The 22,295-nt window shown below is 46.0% G+C and overlaps 2 protein-coding genes across 2 annotated transcripts in view; both read right to left on the bottom strand.

The window, feature by feature from the left end:
• Positions 1-6,163: 6,163 nt before the first annotated feature.
• Positions 6,164-15,063, bottom strand: LOC142817487 (uncharacterized). Its single transcript, XM_075894503.1, has 3 exons — positions 15,051-15,063; positions 10,099-10,228; positions 6,164-6,884 (listed from the first exon to the last, which is right to left on the bottom strand). Exons 1-3 carry the CDS (start codon positions 15,061-15,063, stop codon positions 6,506-6,508), a joined length of 522 nt encoding a protein of 173 aa, XP_075750618.1. The 3' UTR covers positions 6,164-6,505.
• Positions 15,064-20,513: 5,450 nt separating this feature from the next.
• Positions 20,514-22,295, bottom strand: part of LOC119174482 (transport and Golgi organization protein 6 homolog) — a 57,411-nt gene continuing 55,629 nt past the window's right edge. Inside the window, exon 17 of the mRNA XM_037425400.2 lies at positions 20,514-20,769. Coding sequence (XP_037281297.2) covers positions 20,572-20,769 — 198 coding nt within the window. The 3' untranslated portion in view covers positions 20,514-20,571. The remainder of the gene's footprint in view (positions 20,770-22,295) is intronic.

The raw sequence follows: 22,295 nt of genomic DNA on the forward strand, positions 1-22,295 counted from the left end.
AGAGCGCTTATGACACCACTGCCAGCCGGTTTTTCGTTTCTCCTAGCCATAAAGCTTTGGCTGCAAAAAAAAATATATATATGCGGAAAATTACTGATATAAACGTTACATAGGACGTATACAGTTATGTCTTGGTCTGTTTATAAGTGTCGTATTAGAAAAGCAATGTTCGATAAACTCATTCCGAGTTAGTTTAAATAACGTCTTTAATATCCTAAAATACAGTGTCATAGTAATAATTTTAAGCGTTGTGTATTCCGAAATATTGCTTCATTTTGTTTAATTTCTACTTGGCTTCATAGGAACGCAATTCATGAACTCCCGACCTAACACGTCAGTTCCCAGGATGGCGCCTTTTGATGATAACTATACGAAGCGTTAACGGTCCATCAAACCCCCTATTATTGGAATATGTAAAATGTTCGACATTGATTACAGAATTCATTTCCTGAACAATACGAAATAATAACGAAGTATAGATGAATAGTCCTTTATACGTAATGATCGTTATACATCACCACTGCAGCTTGCTACAATAATTTTGAAAGTGCATGTGGTATACACTTGGGATACCTTTGCTATCGTAGTCTGTACGCGCCGATCCCATGGCACGAACTGTGGTGGTGCTCGTTGTAGCACTGTCGACGCCGATGGCCCTGCCGCGGTCATAGTCGTCGATGATAGTCACTAATTCGGCAGGCGTTACTGCGCCCTCCGGGTCAGAAGCACTTCGGGTGGTGCCCGGCGCAACCACATCGTCCGCAGGTGGTTCAGGGTAGTAGTCGTCCAGAATCTTGGGCGCTGTGGTAATAGACCGCCAACCGCCTCCGACACGGTGACCTTTGCGAACGTAGATTTCGACAAACACGGGAGCAGTGCCGCTTGCGACCAGCGACTGAGACGCGTTGAGTAGCGCGGCTGCGCTTAGCGGTGTCGTTTCGGCGGCTATCGCTATCGCCGCTTCAGACGTGGCCGTCGATTGGTGGGAAATGTTGAGCACTTCCACGTACGCGGTCGCTACCCTCTCCACTCTGCGAGCTTTGGCGCGTGCCACCATCCTCACGATGACGTGGCTGGCTATGAACGTCAGTAGGCCTAGCGAAACGAGGATCAGGGGAACGGAAAAGGAGAGAATGAAACGTTCCCGGATGGTCAGCTGGTTTGTTGTCGCACGCCGTGACGATGAGCGACGTGGCGACTGCCTGTCGGAGTCCGTACCATGCTTCTTGTCGGGCGGCGTCTTGATGGTGACTCGCATCGTTTTCCGAGCGGCAGGTTTGGTGCGCGGCTGTCGCTCCATCTCGGCCATTCACGTCAAGCGTGGCCGCGTACTGGCGCTTTAGGCTGCAGTGACGAAGTGCCGGCCACTGCAGACGAAACAGTAACGGTGGTGTCGGTGGCTTAACTTTGCGATTCGATGAACAGTAGAGCAGTGTAGAGATGAACAGAAGTGCTCAAAACGGGCGCAAGATTCTTCTTCTCTCTTTTCTCTTCAGCCCCAATATTTTATGCCCACAAGTAACTTCACGTGCTTTGTGCTGAGATATTCAATTTTTTTTCATTTACGCCTTTTTTCGTCCTAAATAAACAAAATTTAAGCGTTTACTTCATAGGTGTCTTTAAAAGCTAGCCAGTTTTTTTGGCGAATGCCCCAGCATGGGTACTCGAATATTCCTTGTATACTGCGATCATTAGCAAAAACTAAAAGTGTTATCTGTGATGGGGTTGCAGCTGGTCGCTGGACATGTTGCTGGACATGTTGCGGCTACATTCGTTGAAGTCGCCTCACATAATCGCTTTGGTCGTGGGGTCTTGCTCCACCCGATTCGCATTTCATCAGATAACAACAGATTACGTTTAGACTTCTACAGAGAGGGGTTTACACATGTCCAACTAACATTTTGGCATATATGGATAAATCTCCTGACTGCCCGAACTACAGCTATACATGTGTGTACATTTGAGCACATCATGTTGGACTGTCCCGCTTACCCAAATAACTCAAATCGAAAATCATCTCACGACGAGGCTTTTATTCCGCAATCAAAGGTGCGGATCGTCACCGTCACCATCGGGCAACTTAAGGGGTCCATGGTGCCGCGGACAGGTACTCCCTGCATGTTACCTCAGCATGGGAGTGGTCTGCAGAGTTTAGGGGGAGGGGTTCAACTTTACTTTTCACCCGCTCTTCAAAGTATATGTGTCTATAAAAAATGAATGGCCTTAATTTCAGGTCTGGCAGTCTCATGCAGCCAATTGCCCACAGGGTGGGTGCCCTTTCAAGCGACTATGAACTTCGTTCTGCCGAGCACCAGGCCAGAAGTGTGCTTGTATGTTTATCCAGTGCCTCCTCCAGCAGCGGCAGATGCTCAGCTATTTCACGAAGGCTGTGGCTGGTTAAGGTACGCCCAAGGGCCTTCGCAGAACATGATGGGGATACCTATCGAGATGATGATAATGATGACCTAGATAGCACCCAGAAACAACTGAAACAGCCAGAAACAGCACCCAGAAACAGCCAGGTCGGTGTACTCCTCTACCCGTTAAGAAAAACCGGTGGTTTCCCGGTTGGCACTAGGAAACGAGCCCGGTGCCTCCTGCATTTGAAGCGAACGCTCAAACTATGTAGCAAAAAAAAAAAAAAGAGAATGACCCTAATTTTAGGCCTGGTGGTCCCATGCCGCGACTTTTCCACGGGGTGGATGCTCTCACAAGCGACTTTAACATTTATATAATAGGTTATAACTTTTATTAAAAAAGAACACCCCCGCAGCAGTGGCTGCACGGCTAGAGCGTCCGCTTTCAATACGGGAGGTGCCGGGTTAGATTCTTAGTCTTAACCATGAACCCAGCGGATTTTCCCATTAGGTATATCTAACGGGAAAACCAGGTCAGTGTATACTTGTCTATAGAGAAGTACACCAACCTGGTGCTCGGTTGTTTATGGGTACTATCTAGGCCACCATCATCATCTCGAAAGGTATGGAGATTATGGCAATGATGATTGCGGACAACGACTGACTTATGCAGTCGATGATGTCTCGATATGTTCTACGATGCTTTTCGTATGACTGCAAGCAACCAGCAACCCAACCACCAGGAGAATGTGTCTTCTTACCCAGCTTCAGGCTAGATCCGATACTACAAAGCAGTAATATTGAAGGCGAAACTTAATCCACAACTGGACACAGCGTATTAGTTTTGACCAATAAATATTGTATGTAAATGTACACCCCTCGCAACTCACTCACATGCGTGAGTGGTTAATGTCACGGGTGATTTACGGCCACACCGAACGATCCCACCACTTCGTCTATACTAATCATCATTCACTTCGTGGGTGTGCCGTGATTTTTTTTTTCATCTTGGAACGCGCGGGGTACTTTCAGTGTGGTTGCGATCACACGCGCGGCGACACGACGGTATCTCGCGGCAGTCTTGATAACTACGCGACTGACGATGCTCGATTCGGCCGATGGCCGTGGACTTTGAGTTTGCAGCTCGGTCACTTCGGTTTATGACATCAATTTACGGGAGAAGAGAGCACGGCTTCTGGCTAATTTGAGAATTGGGTGATTCCACGAGAGATCAACACGGGTCCAAAAGTTGATATTTTAGATTTCATTGAGTATTTTATATTTCGTGCGCCTCTCACCAGGTAGCCCGAAAGTCAACTTCGTTTTATGATTAACGGCATAACTTACGAAAAAAAAAAATATCAAACTTCACCAACACGGAGGCACCAACTTCGTCACCTGTCATTTTCAAAAATTGCAGATGCTATAAAAATACAAATATTTTTGTTTCAAGGAAGATATTTTTCACCTGAAATGCATGTCTAATGAAGAATGAATTCATACGGTTTCGAGTTTGTATACCTTAAGAAAGTAGCTTTTAAAAATGTCTAATTTTGCGACAGTTTAAAATAAGTTTTGTATTCCCCCTTTTTTTTTTCCTCCGAAGGTAATGCAAGCAGCGTTTTCTATCTTGACACGTTTTAAGGATATAGTGTGTTCATTAGGTACATAACTTATTGCTGCCGTTGGGCAAATGTAAATTTTTATATATTGCCTCAATGTTCTCATATTGTCAGAAGTGTACTCCACTGAAGTTTGAATAATAAAAAGCCCCCATCTTCGAGTTTTCTTAAAATCTCGTAAATAGACAACCGAAGGCCATCATACAGCAATATAGAAAAACATGTTGCATTATTTTGTTTTTAGCAACAATATTCGTGGTACAAATCAGAGCTTTTCGAGAATGCGCTGATAAGTTGTGAAATCTAGAAAGCGGAACGGAAACGCGGCAATTAGCTTCAAACGCGAGTAAACGTGACCGCATTTGGTGAAGAAAGGCTGTTTTAGCAGATAGGAGTAACTATTTTGAACACGGTATTCTACAGTATGTGAATTGACTCTTATACGTAGAGCACTGAGACTTCTAACATGTGGTGCCTCTTCATTACTGACACACAGATGGAGCTGCTGTGACGGCCATGTGTTTGCAACACGTTGGGTAAGAGAATTGATTGTTGAATGAGTTCATAAACGATTCATAACAAATTTTTATCATTGGGGGCACGAAGACTGCCGCATTAGACTGAAGAACACGCTTTAGGGCAAGTTGTCATCCGTCGTCTGCTCTACAGATGAATTGCTGTGTGCCGCATCTCGGAGGCAATGCTTTAGATTATATGGTTCAAAGTAGGGACAAAGATTACGCCTCCCGTGATTTTATCGACAAAAACATTGTGAAATTCGTTTTAACGCACTATACTTCAGTTTTGCATTCGCACTGTGTATACTTGCGCACAAAAATCCACAGGATATGGATAAAACGAAGTTGACTTTCGGGCTACCTGGTGAGAGGTGCACGAAATATAAAATACTCGATGAAATCTAAAATATCAACTCTTGGACCCGTATCGATATCTCGTGGAATCACACAATTGCAAATTGCAAGCCTTGTGCTGCGCTATAACATCTGGCTCATATGTACTCAGTCACCTCGACTACCAATCACCAGCGTTTTGTGGGCATGCTGGAAAAGTGTAGCAGGGACCCTTTGATTCAGTTGGTGGTTTGACTTCCAATCACGGCTGCACTTCCATACTACCTGGCATCTCCAAATGTGCCCCGTGTACCATTATAAAAGGAGGAGGAGAAATCAAAAGCGTGGTGAACGTCTCGGAACTGAAGTAATGAAGAGCAGGTGGGCGCACATGTGTTTGTACGTCGTTACCATAAGCGTGCGCAGGGCTCCCCTTCAAGTGGGGGTGAAGGACGGTTGGCGTGAACACGAGTGACACAACAATAGGATTCGCTCGGAGGATTTCAAGCTGGACGGTTGTGCCCTCGCGATCTCCGACTTCAGCGTAGCTCCCGCCGACTGGTTCGCCCTCCGCGGTCTCCTGACGCCGTGTAGCTCTCGCATTGTGGCACCCCGCCCTTGGACTGCTTCGACCGGATCCCCACTTTCCTATCTCCTTCTTTTTTCCTCTCGTTGGCTGTCTTCTTCTGCTTCTACTTTCCTTCTATTCTTTTTATCCCTTCTTCCCCCCACCCCTATAAGGCACTGCGCCGTGTCGCCTGAAGGCAGACAGAAATTAGGTGCCTTTTTCCTCTCCATTGTAACCACCACTGACACAACAATAATCATCGCATATGTTGACGTAATATGGTGTGGCGTCATGATAACGTCCCACATTGCCAGCATTTTGACTATCAGGTCACGTGACGTGACGTCATCAGACAACATCGTCACTTGGTAAAAGGTGTGTGGGTCACGGAGTCCATGCAAAAATATAGCTGATGTGCAGGAGGCTTTCAGAAAGGGGCGGGGTGGATCAATACATCGACCGAGATGAAAAAGAAAGCTTTAGCCTTTCAAATGTCATATAGGCGAATACATAAGGAACCCTGTGAAGTCTGTAATCAATCTTAACTGTTTATCATTCTTAAAGAATTACAGAAATTTTACCAATGGTCTACCTAATCTTTAGCAGGTCCCACTGAGGACCTCGGTGTTAATTTATTTGCTGTTATCACGTTCATAACGAGAGACGGCAGCAGCCAAATGCCGCCAATCACGAGAGGGTAATTCTCACACCACTGTTTTAAAACATTAGTAAATGTATAATATGGATCAGTGACTACATAATATATACTACCTGAAATAATTATTTTTATTTCACTTAATTAGAAACCCGTGCACGAACCTCTACGTAATGGGTGGACGGGCCTCCTATGCCCCGCGACAATGAGTTCTAGGCTCTATCGTACAGCATTGCATACACTGTCGTATTACCATCTACGAAAGTAGACAAGTCGCTGTATGTTACATTTTATGATCATCAGTACGGATCGTACATTGAACATAATAAACAACGAGAAAACGCAGCGGTGTTTGGAGGCCTGATCGCCCGCGACGGTGATGAAACAACTTCTCGTGCACACGCAACCGCAGAACTGCGATATCATCTCTCTAGAGTCGAATACGGCGTCCGCTACGAGGGCGACTCGTAGCCGGATTGCGCGTTCGCCTCGTAACTGCCGTTGAGCGCCACCACGTTTCGGTCGCCCGCGTCGGCGGCTTCGGCACCGCCCACATCGGGCAGGTGGATCATCCGTGGCTCGGTCGTCGTGTCCGAGTCGGTGGTGATGTTGAACTGGTCTGCCTCACGCTGATGGGCGCCGGATGCCTTGTAGGCGTGTCGGAAGAACAGGAGGTATCCCAGCAGGCCGGTGGCGAGCAGCAGACACAGCACGAGCAGTGCGACGCACGCTGCCTGCACGGGGCTCCACTTGCGCTGCTCGCGCGACGACCGTTTCCCTGGCTTATTATGACCGCCCTCGATTTCAGCGTGTGAATACAATTCTGCATACCTGCGAATAGCAGGGGAACAGCGGCTGTGAGAAATCTGTGGTTGATGTGAGAGTAGTACTATAGCAAGCGTTGTTTAGTCGGAGAAATCTATATGTACAGATGGAGCAAAGGTGTTGGTGGTAGTGGTTAGAAGATGAGAAAAGGCACCAAATTTCTGCAGCCCGGTCGGGAGCACGGCGCAGTGCCTATAGGAGCAAAGGGTGGTGGTGGTAGTGGTTAGAAGATCAGAAAAGGCACCTAATTTCTGCAACCCGGACGGGAGCACGGCGCAGTGCCTATAGGAGCAAATGGTGGTGGTAGTAGTGGTTAGAAGATGCGAAAAGGCACCTAATTTCTGCAACCCGGTCGGGAGCACGGCGCAGTGCCTATAGAAGCAAAGGGTGGTGGTGGTAGTGGTTAGAAGATCAGAAAAGGCACCTAATTTCTGCAACCCGGATGGGAGCACGGCGCAGTGCCTATAGGAGCAAAGGGTGGTGGTGGTAGTGGTTAGAAGATCAGAAAAGGCACCTAATTTCTGCAACCCGGATGGGAGCACGGCGCAGTGCTTATGGGAGCAATGGGTAGTGGTGGTAGTGGTTAGAAGATCAGAAAAGGCACCTAACTTCTGCAACCCGGTCGGGAGCACGGCGCAGTGCTTATAGGAGCAAAGGGTGGTGGTGGTAGTGGTTAAAATATCAGAAAAGGCACCTAATTTCTGCAACCCGGTCGGGAGCACGGCGCAGTGCCTATAGGAGCAAATGGTGGTGGTGGTAGTGGTTAGAAGATGAGAAAAGGCACCTAATTTCTGCAACCCGGTCGGGAGCACGGCGCAGTGCCTATAGGAGCAAAGGGTGGTGGTAGTAGTGGTTAGAAGATCAGAAAAGGCACCTAATTTCTGCAACCCGGTCGGGAGCACGGCGCAGTGCCTATAGGGGCAAAGGGTATTGGTGGTAGTGGTTAGAAGATGAGAAAAGGCACCTAATTTCTGCAACCCGGTCGGGAGCACGGCGCAGTGCCTATAGGAGCAAAGTGTGGTGGTGGTAGTGGTTAGAAGATGAGAAAAGGCACCTAATTTCTGCAACCCGGTCGGGAGCATGGCGCAGTGCCTATGGGAGCAAAGGGTAGTGGTGGTAGTGGTTAGAAGATCAGAAAAGGCACCTAATTTCTGCAACCCGGTCGGGAGAACGGCGCAGTGCCTATAGGAGCAAATGGTGGTGGTAGTAGTGGTTAGAAGATAAGAAAAGGCACCTAATTTCTGCAACCCGGTCGGGAGCACGGCGCAGTGCCTATAGAAGCAAAGGGTGGTGGTGGTAGTGGTTAGAAGATGAGAAAAGGCACCTAATTTCTGCAGCCCGGTCGGGAGCACGGCGCAGTGTCTATAGGAGCAAAGGGTGGTGGTGGTAGTGGTTAGAAGATGAGAAAAGGCACCTAATTTCTGCAACCCGGATGGGAGCACGGCGCAGTGCCTATAGGAGCAAATGGTGGTGGTAGTCGTGGTTAGAAGATGAGAAAAGGCACCTAATTTCTGCAACCCGGTCGGGAGCACGGCGCAGTGCCTATAGGAGCAAAGGGTGGTGGTGGTAGTGGTTAGAAGATGAGAAAAGGCACCTAATTTCTGCAACCCGGATGGGAGCACGGCGCAGTGCCTATAGGAGCAAATGGTGGTGGTAGTAGTGGTTAGAAGATAAGAAAGGGCACCTAATTTCTGCAACCCGGTCGGGAGCACGGCTCAGTGCCTATAGGAGCAAAGGGTGGTGGTGGTAGTGGTTAGAAGATGAGAAAAGGCACCTAATTTCTGCAGCCCGGTCGGGAGCACGGCGCAGTGTCTATAGGAGCAAAGGGTGGTGGTGGTAGTGGTTAGAAGATGAGAAAGGCACCTAATTTCTGCAACCCGGATGGGAGCACGGCGCAGTGCCTATAGGAGCAAATGGTGGTGGTAGTCGTGGTTAGAAGGTGAGAAAAGGCACCTAATTTCTGCAACCCGGTCGGGAGCACGGCGCAGTGCCTAAGAGCAAATGAAGAGGAAACTGGTTGCTAGCTCTCTTGCAGCTCGGGGCCTGTCTCTCCTCACCCCAAACAAAAAAAATAGCTTTCGTTCTCTCGTTGGCTGCTCGCTGCGTCTCGTCTCTCACCAAACGAAGAAGCTGACGGATGCTGCATAAAAAAAAGACGTCGTAGCGACGCCCTTTGTTTCGGACCAGATGAGAGACAAGGTGTCACCTTTCTTGCGAATTCAGTCTAACCTATGCGTCCTAGACACGCTTTATCTTCATCTCATCTTAATCTGAAGTGGTCTTTATCTTTTTTTTTCGTTAACAAAATGCCGTTTTAGATGTGTAATGAAATTATCTCAATATTACTGTTACTAAACTTCCTCATTCATCCATTAACGGCACGCAAGCACGCTTGCAGCACATGCATACACCTTTGCAACTTCTCTAGATAAATATAAATAAATAAATAAAGCCTCCACTGCTGGGCCACTGGATACGGCAGTTAATAATATTCGATACGATCAGCGTGACACCAGCTTTGTGAACACGTGATCACACAGATAAGGCTGACCGCTCTTATACATCTCTAAGCAAACTGCGTGGCAGAAAGCACTGCCGCACAAGTATGTAGGCTCTCTGCGCTTGAGCATCACGTAGGAAATCTTACTTGTTGCGCATACTATAAGCGCCACTTTATACAGCGGCCAGTGTTCGCGCCATATTATTGATTGCAGACGTGTACGATGAAATCCCGCAAACACTTTGTTCAAGTCTCCGCGCTTGATGTTTAGCACTAAGACTAACTTTTTATTTTCTTATTTTTTGGTCAACATTTTTATGACGGAAGGAAAGCGGACACATTATTTCTTAGTCAAAAGTGTCCTACAATTACTGATCTGAATAAAAGGATCGAGTTACTGATTACAGTGAAAAGTAATTTGTTGCTGCAGTGTCAGCGTTGTAATTTCATCACGGCCAGCCACGGGTAATCTAGCGGTTGTAGTGCTCCACCCGAAGTTCATGCGATGGATTCCTGGCCCGTGTGCTTAAATTTAGGCGCGCGTGAAAAAAAAAACCCTTGCTGGTTAAGATTTCTTCCGCTCCCGGTAAATGCCTCTTTCGTGCTCATATCCTGGTTTTGCGTCGCAAAACCGCAACCGTTATTATTATGGAATTTCGCTGTAAACTGCCCAGTCTGCTCAACGCTATTTCGTGCAGCATGTCTGTTATGTCGGCTCACCTCTGATCGCCGCCGGCCGTTGGCGGCTTGCCGGGCTGGGCCGCGCCTTGAGCGTTCCGTCCTGCGCCACAAAAGAGCCGACAGATGAGCACACCGGGGTGGAAGAGCGCGCGGTGGACGAAGCGAGCGCCTTAGTTGCGCCGATGGCCGCCTTTACTGGCATGGCGGTACACTCCAAGAAAAGAACCGCAGTACGTGCGACTCCTTATGAGTATAGTCCTGACTAGCCCCGTATGACACTCTCTTAAAAGGTACGTTAACATTCTTGTTGGTGACAAGATTCTCGGAAGCGAATATAATGACCCCCCATAGAGATTTGACGTGCCTCTCGGAAGGCCACCTCCGGTGATTTTAGGAGGTCAATAGATCTCTGTGAAATTCACTGGGTACGTTCATTTGCACGTTTGCGATATGCATGCCAATTTGCAGACTAGCGAGTTACGCATATTCTTTTCGAATTACTTTTACACATTGCCTCCAAACGGTCACCTCGCTTGCCACAATTAATGGCAATATTGTGTGCGTGACGTAACTATTGCAAGGCAGAAGTGACGGAACTGATATACCACTGCCGCGTCTCCTGTGGGTTGTGTGCATAGAGCTTTCTAATATACACTAGAGGGAACTCTGGCGCTAGTGTCCATGGAAGCTGCAACGCACGGCGCTTCAGCGAGCATAGGAATGATGCGTAGTATGCGTATTTGTCTAATCTTCGTACTTCTGGCCTGCTTCTGGCTCCGTGTGTGTTCGTGTGGCTTGGAGCAGTTATCTCACGAAACAAAAATAAGCAAATGTTCAGCGGTTGCGCTTCACCATTTTATTTTTTTAGGCTTACCATTTCGAATCAGGTCATGAAATTCGCTGAACTCAATTCGTCATGTAATCACCATAATAGCGTAAGCGTTTTAGCCGATCGCTGCAGGCACAAACTTGGACGGCCTGGACAAGCAGTGCCATCAGGCATAACAGTCCCTCTTGTCTCTGTGTCGTCGTTTTGTTCTCGCGCTATAACTATCGTCATGCCATACCAACTAGCACAAGCTGCCACACTCCTAAGCACAGTGCCATCTGGAACCTGCCTGGTTGTGCCATCTGGCGAAACCGGGCAGGTTCTGGCAAAGTATTGCGCCATACGTAGAAGCACACATGGTTGGGTTTCAGTTTTGGTATATATTGCGTTTTTTTTTGCTAATTAATTTTATTTTTTACTTGTTGAGCATATCAGCTATCGGGCGTGCGACAAGGGTGTTTCAAGAACATAAAATCACAATTACCATGACATGATTGAAAAATCGCAAAAGTTGGCCTCTAAAGACAGTCATCATTTGGAAGCCAGAACTCTTGAAATTAAAAACAAATGACTCTTTTATTTGGTATTTTTCTTGGAGAGTACTAGTAGGTGACGAACTCTATTTCTGAGGTGGATGCGAGGGCTTTGGCGGAGGCTGACCTGTGGGGCAGGCCAGCTATAAGTGCGCTAGCTGTCACGACTCGAACACTCAGACCAAAATGCTAATAGCATGTTCATCCCCCAATCGATCCTAGTTCTCATAATCATCAGTGTGACTACGCCTATCGTATGGGATAGAGGCATCTGCCATGTCTCGCCAATGAAGTCGTTCCTGTACTTTCTGCGGCCACGTTATTCCCGCAAGCACCTTAGAGGGGTCATGCATGACTTTTTCAAGTAACCACTATACTGCTTTATTTAAAGGAGGTTATTACCTTACAAATTCACTGCGGCAAAATCTCTAAAGGGGCCCTGCAACATTTTTTCAGCATGGTCAGAAAATGCTGCCGATTGGTAGTAGAGGCTCCTGACAACACGCGAGCCAAATGTTATAGCACAGCACGCGGCCTGGAATTCACAATAAATTATCAAAGTCAGCTAAAATTGCTTTCTTTTCTCTTGACAAATGGCGGAATATGCACAAAAATCACACGTGAATTCCCCATCTATCAGCCATTGGGTATGCCTGGAACGTGGCTCTCTCTTCAATTGAGAGCTTGCTGCCAGCACTAAATCTTGGAGGCTATGGCTCTACCCCGCGTGTTGCGACCGCTCGCCTCCAAACCGCTCTGTCACGTGATATTACCGTATTGCTCTGTCACGTGACATCACAGCTGCTTGGAGAGCATTGCTGTGTTCGCAGGGGGCGATCGCCACAGGCGTTCGCCTCCGTACCAGAAGGGGAGTGCCAGGCATAATTTTTCTAGGAGGCATTGTTTGAACTTGGCACGCTCACTCGCTCGTTACAGAGATCGCCGCGGGAGGCCGCGACTTGTCCACGCGTGCGCGCGCGATCACACCAAAAAAGCGGCTAATTCGAAAGAAAAAGAAAAAGATAAAAGTGCTCAAGGCCACGAGGCGCGTGTGACGTTTTTCTGTGGCCCTGCCATGCCTCCCTGCTTCGCTTCTAGCGCTATCGTCGGGACGAGAGGAGAGATAATGCAATTGCAGCATGCGACAAACCTTTGTAACTCTACTTCGTACTGGACGGATTTTTAAAAACTTTGCGGCATTGAATTCATGGGGCAATAAGCTTTTTCAGTGAATTTATTCCGTGGTTACTTGACAAAGCGTTTCAGGGCCCCTTTGAAATGCGTTACATAGATATGTCGCATGCTTCAAACTCTCTCTCGCTCCTTTCGCGCCAGTGAGTGCGCTGAAATCTACGCAGAGAAAACGACGAAGGGGCAAGAGGGCAGTTTCGTTCGTTTGCGCGCGTCCTGACCTTGAATTTTTTTTTCATACGTGCGCTTTACTTTCAGTGATACATCGCGTGAGAGGCGCTGGCTCGTTGCATCATCCCCCGGAAGCCGCTGTAAATAGGCAGCGCACGATGCTCACAAGGCTTGTAATTTGTTTAACTTCAGTAAATGTGCCGTTTCATTCGTTCTCACTGAAGATTTGCCTCGGTGATCTTTGCCTCAGCATCTGTACAGAGCTGCCCTGTAATACATTAATTTTACACATTGATGTCGGCATACAATGATTTCCCGTTGATAAGCACCACATGATCCGTGCGTTTCGTATTCATAATTATGATTCATGCGGAATCTTGCCTGAGGTGTTATATGTTTCGATGTGTAAACCGACGCGGCAACGTTCGATTAGGGTACTTGCACGCGGACGTTCTTTCTGGGCAGGGTTACTCAACCCCTTATACTTTTAGTTGACTAACATGCTTCACCGTACCTTTTGCTGCTTGATTGGAAGGCGCTGCCATAACGTCGACCTCTGTCAAGGTAGCATTGATCCGCAAAAATAGATGCCAGGAGGTTGAATAAAACTGGAAACAGAAGAGCAGCGGGCAAACAACGCGGGCGGTGCGTTATTTTTCTTCTTCTTCTTCTTCCGACGAGGGGAACGTGCCCCGAAATCGGGCAATAAGATACGCTTGGAGAGATGTAACCAGGTATGTTAAGGCGAAAACCTTAAGTGGTTATGTTGGTGCGACTCTTTGCGAAATTCTGCGAGACTTCTGTGGCCATGTGGTTTCGCAAATATCTCGCCAAAAACCCACGTAATTAACCCTTCCCGGGCGATGACCTGACATCGTGACGTCTGAGATAACCGATATTTTCCGCGCGATGACCAAAAGATAAATATATAGTCAACATTCCATCACTATGACTAGCGAGTCAAGTCTCGAACGAGGGTCCGTACTTCGCTCGCTGCACTTCCGGCCCACGCAAACAAAGGGAGAATATGGCTTCAAAGAAGCATACGCTAAATTTGAAAATTCTGTACATTTCATCAAAATTATGAGTTACCTCTGTGCCACGTGCCACAACCCTTTCCTTAGCAGCCACGATTATGATGATGGCGATGATTGTGTTGATGATGATGACCTACATCACTGACTCACACGCACGCTGGGGTACAGTGTAGCTGGGGGAATGGCCAAGAAGCGAACAAACTTTAGGGAAAAAAATGGCCACGTGCGCATTTTACGGCTACTGAGGAATTATGTAATAATGAACATAAAAAGAATGGCTTATGTAATCTTTGTTCTTCTTTTACCCTCCCCCTTCCCTTTTCATCACTACCTGGCTCGACTGGATCGGTGCTGAATGCGAAGAACAGCGTCGACTGGTCGCGCATGCAGGAGGTTGAAATGCTGGGCCTTTAGTTTGTGGCTGAAAATAAAAGTCTATTACTACTGCTACTCCTCCTTCTTCTCCTCTTCTCGTGGCTTCTGTTCAAGATCGATAACTTTTTTTTAACTCAAACAGCCAAATCTGGCAATAAAGTCGCGGTCTTTCAAGGAATGTTAATTTTAGTGCTTATCCCTCATAGAACATGACCTGCGAAAAATTGTCAGGCATATGCGCGGAACACGCAGCACTGTCACGGCCATAGAGTTTCTCACAAACTTGCGGTCACAGCAAAAACTACAGAACACCGGCCTTTAGATGTAAACTCTTTTGGAGGTGCCAAGTACAATGGCAGCTGCCGACTGCTCCATACATCCAATTTTCCACCCGACCACCTCTCTCCACTTAAAGAGCTAACTTATTCCGTCATTTTCATGATTAAGCATGCAGGACAAGGAGGATTGGCTCAATGTTCCTCCCCAATATGACGAGCAGTCACTGCTTGCTGTTCTCGCTAGCCAGTAGTAAAAGGGTAACCATTGTCATCGTTACCTGTATCTGCGACCCATTGTCAGGTCAAACGATGCACGCAACTGCCACGGCGCCTCGGGGAGGAGCTGTGAGCCAGTGCTGACCGTCTCGCACGCGTAATCGTGTGAACCACAATTGAACTTAACACCAGGGTCCCTTGGAGCACAGACATGCTAGAAATTTTTTTTCATGTGGGGCAGTGTACAAATGCGACTGCCTCCAACTTCGCACTACAAACACGCCCGCTTGCTGCAGCCACTAAAAAAGTTAGTTATTATATCTGTTAATTATGCAGCTAATAGTAGTAATTATTATCTCACTTTGTGTCCCCATGGATATAGCTCCAAAGGTGGTTTTCATGTTCTTCATAGTGCTGAATTTTAAGAAAACAATAAAGTTTAATTTTGAACACCATGTATAACCCATTTTTAACAATAAAGAACTTACATAAGTCCTACCAGCTTTCATCAAAATCCATGATATCATAGTGAGCTGGTGTAGGAACTTCAAGGTAGTGGCAACATTTATCTTTCCTATACACCCCTCTTCTGGCTTATTAATAATCTAATCACACCAACAATGGTTTTCATCATATTGGAGAATGGTAATCTACCAAGACAGCTGCACTCATTGGTGTCTTTAAACTTTTTCTTCCACCACACCGTGCTATTGATTGTTTGTGATGCCGTTTTCTAATCATTTCATGCCGTTAATAGACACACTGCTCCATTTGTCATGAAAGAAAATAAATATAGCTTTCTTCTTTGTGTAGGCTGTTTCTTTCTTGCGTGGTTTTAATTTTTCGATGCGCTCCAAAGTAAGTGAAAACCGAACGAAGCCACCACCGGGTGCAGCACATGCACGCGCTTCGAAAAGATCGCAGATGTTGGCATTGCGGTGTGTTTGCAGCTAATCTTGTTGATTTCACGAGCTAGAGGGAGTCTGAGTGTGCTACTTTTTGTTCGGACTTCGACTCTGAGAGCGGGGACGATGCAAACCAGCCCGCAACGTCGTTCATTCACTTTTTGCTTTGAGCCATCTCAGTTTGCCTTTCAGCACCAGTCTGGCATAATGGAAACTCAGGCTATTTTGTTATTTCTCCCCATACTAATTATTTATTCATTTTAATTACCTATTTTTAATTATGGGCTAGAGACTCACAATATGAACACTGATATGTAGAGCACTTTCAGAAACCACTGACAAAATTGTTTCCTTTACGATACGTCTAGGGCTGTTATCTTTTCCGCGTTGTATAGAAAGCCTATAGCAGCACAATAGCAGTGCACTCGCTGTTCGTCCCACGGCTTCTTTTCACGTTTCGCGGGCTTTCTTTACAACGTGGAAAAAATAACAGCGTGAGACGTACTGCACAGGAAACAATTTAGTCGGCTGTTTCTGAAAGTGCTCTACATCTCAGTGTTCATATTTTAGGTTTCCAGCCCATAATTTAAAAAAATACGTAATTAATAATTATGAATTAATTATTATGGACAGACATAAAAAATGCCGCCATATCCACGAAGTGAATGATGATGAGTGGGCGAAGCTCAGGAGGTAAACCTGGTAAACAATGAATCCTCCGTACATTTTGCCCACTCGATTTTATTGCAACGCTCCTCCTAGCGTACGTCGCCGCACTATATCGAACGATGACACGCGCCATATGTGGCATCATTCCTATTTTATAACACCTCGCATCTTTCATAATCAACTACACGAACCGCCGTCTAGTTTATAACATCTTGCATCTTTTGGACGGACGGACGGACGGATGGACGGACGGACGGATGGACGGATGGATGGATGGATGGATGGATGGATGGATGGATGGATGGACGGACGGACGGACGGACGGACGGACGGACGGACGGACGGATGGATGGATGGATGGATGGATGGATGGATGGATGGATGGATGGATGGATGGATGGATGGATGGATGGACGGACGGACGGACGGACGGATGGATGGATGGATGGATGGATGGATGGATGGACGGACGGACGGACGGATGGACAGATGGATATGGCCGTACCCTTTAGATCGGGCGGTGGCTAGCGTAATACTTAGAACTGAACGAGAGGTGGCTACATACAGGGGACGCACAGCCCACGTCTTAAGGAGCTTCGCTCCTAAAATGGCCTGAGTACCTACAGGCAAGTAGTATGTGTTTTGTTCAATTCGCCTACTAAGTGCCTTTCACTTTCAAATTCCTGGCTCATGTTTTGTGGGACACCCTGTATACACACACCCACTCAGAGTATTTTACTATGTGTGTATGAGTAAAAGTGCGTTAATTCGACACCTGCTAATTCTGAAAATAGGATAACTTGGGCATATTCTGTGGTTTCTGCAAGCATATGTATTGCTTATTGGCATCAAACTTTCGGTAACTTGGTCATAGTTGGTCACAACCTAATGTCTTGGTGGTGTACTAGTTCATGTCCCTTAATACCTATCTGCTCGAGCTCCCAGAAAGACCCAGGCTGAGCTGATATTTCTTTACCATTTTAGGGGCGAAGCTCCTTAGGGCGTAGGTCTGCCCATCCTCCGTCGTTGTCTTACGTAGCAAGCGGGATGCGAGATGAGACATCACGGTATTTGGAGTGTTCATTAGATGGATGCACAGACGGACGCATGGACAGATGGGCAGACACACTAGCAGACGGAGGGACGGACGAACGGACGCGCGGAGTGGGTATATACCACAGGGGATGCAAGATGGCGGTACTTGGAGTGTTCACTAGATGGACGCACAGATGGACGGACAGACAGACTAGAAGACGGACGGACAGACAGACGGACGCATGGATGGACGCACGGATGGTCGTGCGGACGGACGGAAGCAAGAACAAATGGACGGACGGAAGCACTAACGGGCTGACGGACGCTTCGTCCCACTCATGATCATTCACTCCGTAAATATTCTGTGATTTTTTCTTGCTCATTGGAACAGACTCCTGTTGACTTTATTTTAATGACCTGGCCCTCGACTGTCCATTTGAATACAATCTCTCCTGTCATCAGTTTGGAGATCAGGCACTTAGTGGATCTGGACAGTATCTCCTAATAATGATCAGCCGTAATCACAAGGTCAGTGTTTCTGCGTTTACCACCCTGCACAGTGTCTACGACTTGCAAGTCAAAGTTCCAAATTTAAAGCAGAATTGACTTCAGAAGAGTATCCATGGTATCTACACAAAACTGACTTCGAAGAAGTAGCCATGGTATCTGTACAAATGCAGTGAGCTTACAGAGCTTCCACTTATAACCTTTTTCCGTCATACTGGCTTCAGACCCGCAGCTTAACACGAGGCATCTCAGAGCGTGTTGTAGCTAACATGTAGCTGAAGGCAAAAATTTGAAATTTTTCTTCTTCAAGCACCTTTAACTACAGTGTTTTGGATAGACTGTGGTGAATAAATGTAATAACAACAATAATAATAATATCTCAGGTTTAACGTCCCAAAACCACAATATTACCGCAAGCTTAACCGTGTGACAAAGAAAGACGTATACTCATTACCCCGCATCAATGATTCACTCGACAGGCTGAGATATGCACGCTACTTTTCGTCAATGGACCTCAAAAGTGGGTATTGGCAAATTGAGGTCGACGAGCGAGATAGAGAAAAAACGGCTTTTGTAACGCCTGACGGGCTTTATGAATTTAAAGTCTTGCCATTCGGATTGTGCTCAGCCCCCGCAACATTTCAGAGACTGATGGATACCGTTCTGTCAGGCCTTAAGTGGCAGACATGTCTGGTCTATCTGGACGACGTCATTGTTTTTTTCAAAAACATTTGAGGAACACCTGAGCAGGCTGCTATCGGTATTCAGGGAAATAAGGTCTGCCGGCCTGACACTGAAACCCGAGAAGTGTCATTTCGGTTACAAGGAGCTCCAATTTTCAGTCCATGTGGTGAGCCATGAAGGTGTTCGACCTGATCCCGATAAGATTGCGGCCGTCAGAAACTTTCCAGTGGCAAAAGACAAGAAAGCAGTCAGGCGTTTCCTTGGCCTATGCGGATACTAGCGAAGGTTTATTGCCATTGTGACAATATGATTATGAGAGACGCTGTAGCGGAGGGCTCCAGCAAGTTTCACCATCTGGTGTTCTTTAATGTGCACTGACATTGTACAGTACAAGGACCTTTGTCATTTTGTCTCCATCGAAACGTGACCGTTGTGGTCAGGATCAAACCCGCGACCTTTGGGTCAGCAGCCGAGCACCATAACCAGTAGACCACTGCAGCGGACGATGAATAAATGTTCTCTAACTACCACCATTGAAGAGATGCCTGACAATTGTGCTTTTGTGTGGACCTTCTGCCTGAGCTCGTGCCGTCTGTAGGAGCAAGTGCTACCTTACAGTGCACATCGAGTTCTCTTCCGAGCCTAAGGAAAACTCTACACTGTAGCTTGCTCAGACACAGGTGAAGATGGTGCGTTTCATTGACAAATGCAACACTGTCATCTGAGATGAGTGTCACACATAGTCACCAGGTGGCTCCCAATACATTGATTGATATGTGGGGTTTAACGTCCCAAAACCACCAAATGATTATGAGAGACGCCGTAGTGGAGGGCTCCGGAAATTTCGACCACCTGGGGTTCTTTAACGTGCACCCAAATCTGAGCACACGGGCCTACAACATTTCCGCCTCCATCGGAAATGCAGCCGCCGCAGCCGGGATTCGAACCCGCGACCTGCGGGTCAGTAGCCGAGTACCTTAGCCACTAGACCACCACGGCGGGGCGTGGCTCCCAATACAATGGGCACACTTGAGCCATTTGACTTTGCGGCATTTTCTTGACGCACATGCCCCCTTTTTGTGCACCAGAATCATTGATTTTCACGCTCATTCATTTCACTATCAGCATTTCCATCTTATTTGCTACTAACATTTTTTTATCACAGTTACAGAGCAAGCATTTGGTGCCTTCTTTACAGCAGCAAATTACATTATATTAGCAATGCTTCAGCAATTTTCTACAGGCAAGTTGAAATTTCAGTCCCGTGGTGCTCTGGCCCATTGTATGAATTCTCATGCTTGAACCTCGATTCTCCAAAAGCACGAAAACGCTTCCAACTCATTTCCCCCAGTCACAGAATCCTTTTTTCTGCAGCATTCGAGACAAAAGTCAGCAAGATAGACAAGAATAGTATTACTACACTATATTAACACTGAAAAATTTTTGATCATTATAATTATATGATGACACACTCCGAGTCCGAAATACTATTTCAATGTGACTTCTTATCTATATCCCCTCCAGGCACGCATTATGATGCACTACCCATGAATGTGTAGAATTCCCAAGCTATAATTCTAAGGCACTCAATATTAGATTCCAAGAAAAAAAAAATAATGTGTTGTATTGAGTGAGCCTTAGTAATTATTTGCAGTAATTAACATGTAACTGAATATTTCATTATTCTTCAGTAAGACATGTTTCATTTTAATATTAAAAAACAAAAGTATAGACTCCCAATGTGTGCACACTTAGTTTTTGGTTGCATTCATTTCGAGATAATACTTTTGACCTTGTTCCTGGAGTGTGACATGAATGACCTGTCGAACATCATAGTGCCCTCATCGAACTGACGGGTAACTGAGGTTAAGTGACAACATACTGACTATGCAGAAGGTTCAAATCATCCAATAGGCATTGTATCTTGTTATATATTGGCCACAGGTTGACACAAGTAGCATAAACAAAACACGTACACATACGTAGCCACCACTGCTGAAGAGATTATAACAATGATGCAAAGGTTTCCATTCCAAGCAGTTTATTGACACTCAAATAATTTATATAAAGGCACATAACTAATCAGCTTCCACTGGGGCTGCACAAATCCAGTATTTGAATACGCTTTTCCATACGAGGTTGGGAGCGTAAAAATTTCTGTGTTGCAGCATTGAGGTTTTCGATAGCCAACTGCGCTTGTAATTTTGTCACACTGTCGGGCGTAGTTGAGTACAAATGCTTCAGATCTCGATAGATGTCTTTCACTTCATCGGGCATTACCTGTAAGATGCAATTGAGATGTCACACAAATGAGAGCTCTGTGTAACATTTCCTGACGTTTTACAATCTGATGGAAGGCTCATGAAACAATAAAAAATAGTACCTAAAATATGTCTTAGTCTTTCTGAAGGCAGTGAAGCAGGCCGATGTGAACCGGCTTAGGCAAAGTGCCACACATGTACTTTCAGCACTTCCAGGGCAATACACATGTGTATTGGATTTTGCAGAGTGAACGAACCTAATATATAGTTTGCAGCTTGTAAACCGAGAATAACTCAGAAGTAGCCTGTAACTCAGAGTAGCTTGTAGTGCCTGAAGATTCTGCAGGATTTGTCATCGCAAGTTGCACAGTAAAAGCTTGTTAATTCAAACTGACTTCTGGTCCGGGCACAGTGTCACAGTGCAATGTTTTCTTATGGGGGGGGGGGGGACGACTTTCCCGATAATCAGAAGGCGTCCGTAACTACAACGGTTCATTCGAACTGGGAGCGCTCGGGCTTTCATCTCTCCTCGCAGAAATCAGCCCAGGATGATCACAAATCAAGCCAGAACGATCACTCAAATTATTCATTACTTTAATCTGTGTAAAACAAGTGTAGCGATTGACTTCCATGCATGCTTTTATGGTTGTAAATGTGTGCTGGTTCTGCTGAATGAGTGGCGCAGGCCAGTCATGCATTATTTGCTTTTAGCCATGTCTCCTTGGACTATTTCAATATCGTTCTATAAACAAGTTAAGACAGAAAGACTATATTTTTATTACTACTTCAATGTCGCTTGTAAATGAACGTGTTTTAGAGCACAAATAACTTATTTTGACACTAAGGCTCGCTGTTCATGTGAATGCAAGTTGCTGCTTGTTTCTGGCATATGACTGAGTGATCAATAAATTCTGTTTGCTGTTAGAGCATGCACTTAATTTATGAAATTATCTGCCACAAATGAGTAGTATCACCTAATTTGTTTGAATCAGACCAGAGGTGGCTTCTCTGCCTCCTGTCCACACAGTGTGGCATGAAGTCTGTTCATTCTAGCGCCCGTTCGCTAATTTGAAGAATTTTATATTCCTCTTCGAGTTTAAATTAGTGAGCTTTCACTATACATTACAAATGGATAGCACAAATGTCTTTTACAAATGCAACACTGCATGCGCTTGTAGCTCCTTATTTTTTCTGCACATAAACTACGAACATTTATAAAACTGGCATAGGAACTGTTTAAATCTGAAGGCTCCATCAGGGTCTCTATGAAGGGTGATTACCAAAAAAGAGGGTTGCTAGCACAGAAAACATTTTATCCATAAATATAAACTGCACAATATGTCAGTAGTCTGCTAGTGAACAATATCAGCATCAATTTCATTGAAGAACGTCCAATGACATAGATGCAAGCGTGCACAGTTGTCGAAGAGCATTTTGAAGTCTTTTACATATTTGGGAACATGACACATTCAAAGATTAGACAAATGTCGTCTATGTACTATCAACAGCAAAAGTGTGCGGGACGCAAAATGCTTGATCAAGCTG

This window comes from Rhipicephalus microplus, chromosome 5, assembly GCF_043290135.1.
Source record: "Rhipicephalus microplus isolate Deutch F79 chromosome 5, USDA_Rmic, whole genome shotgun sequence".
NCBI classification, from domain to species: domain Eukaryota; kingdom Metazoa; phylum Arthropoda; class Arachnida; order Ixodida; family Ixodidae; genus Rhipicephalus; species Rhipicephalus microplus.

Coding starts and splice junctions, on each gene's coding strand:
- LOC142817487 (XM_075894503.1), bottom strand. Junction 6,885..10,098: donor ACGGCCGGCGGCGATCAGAG/GTGAGCCGACAT, acceptor TGCTATTCGCAG/GTATGCAGAATTGTATTCAC.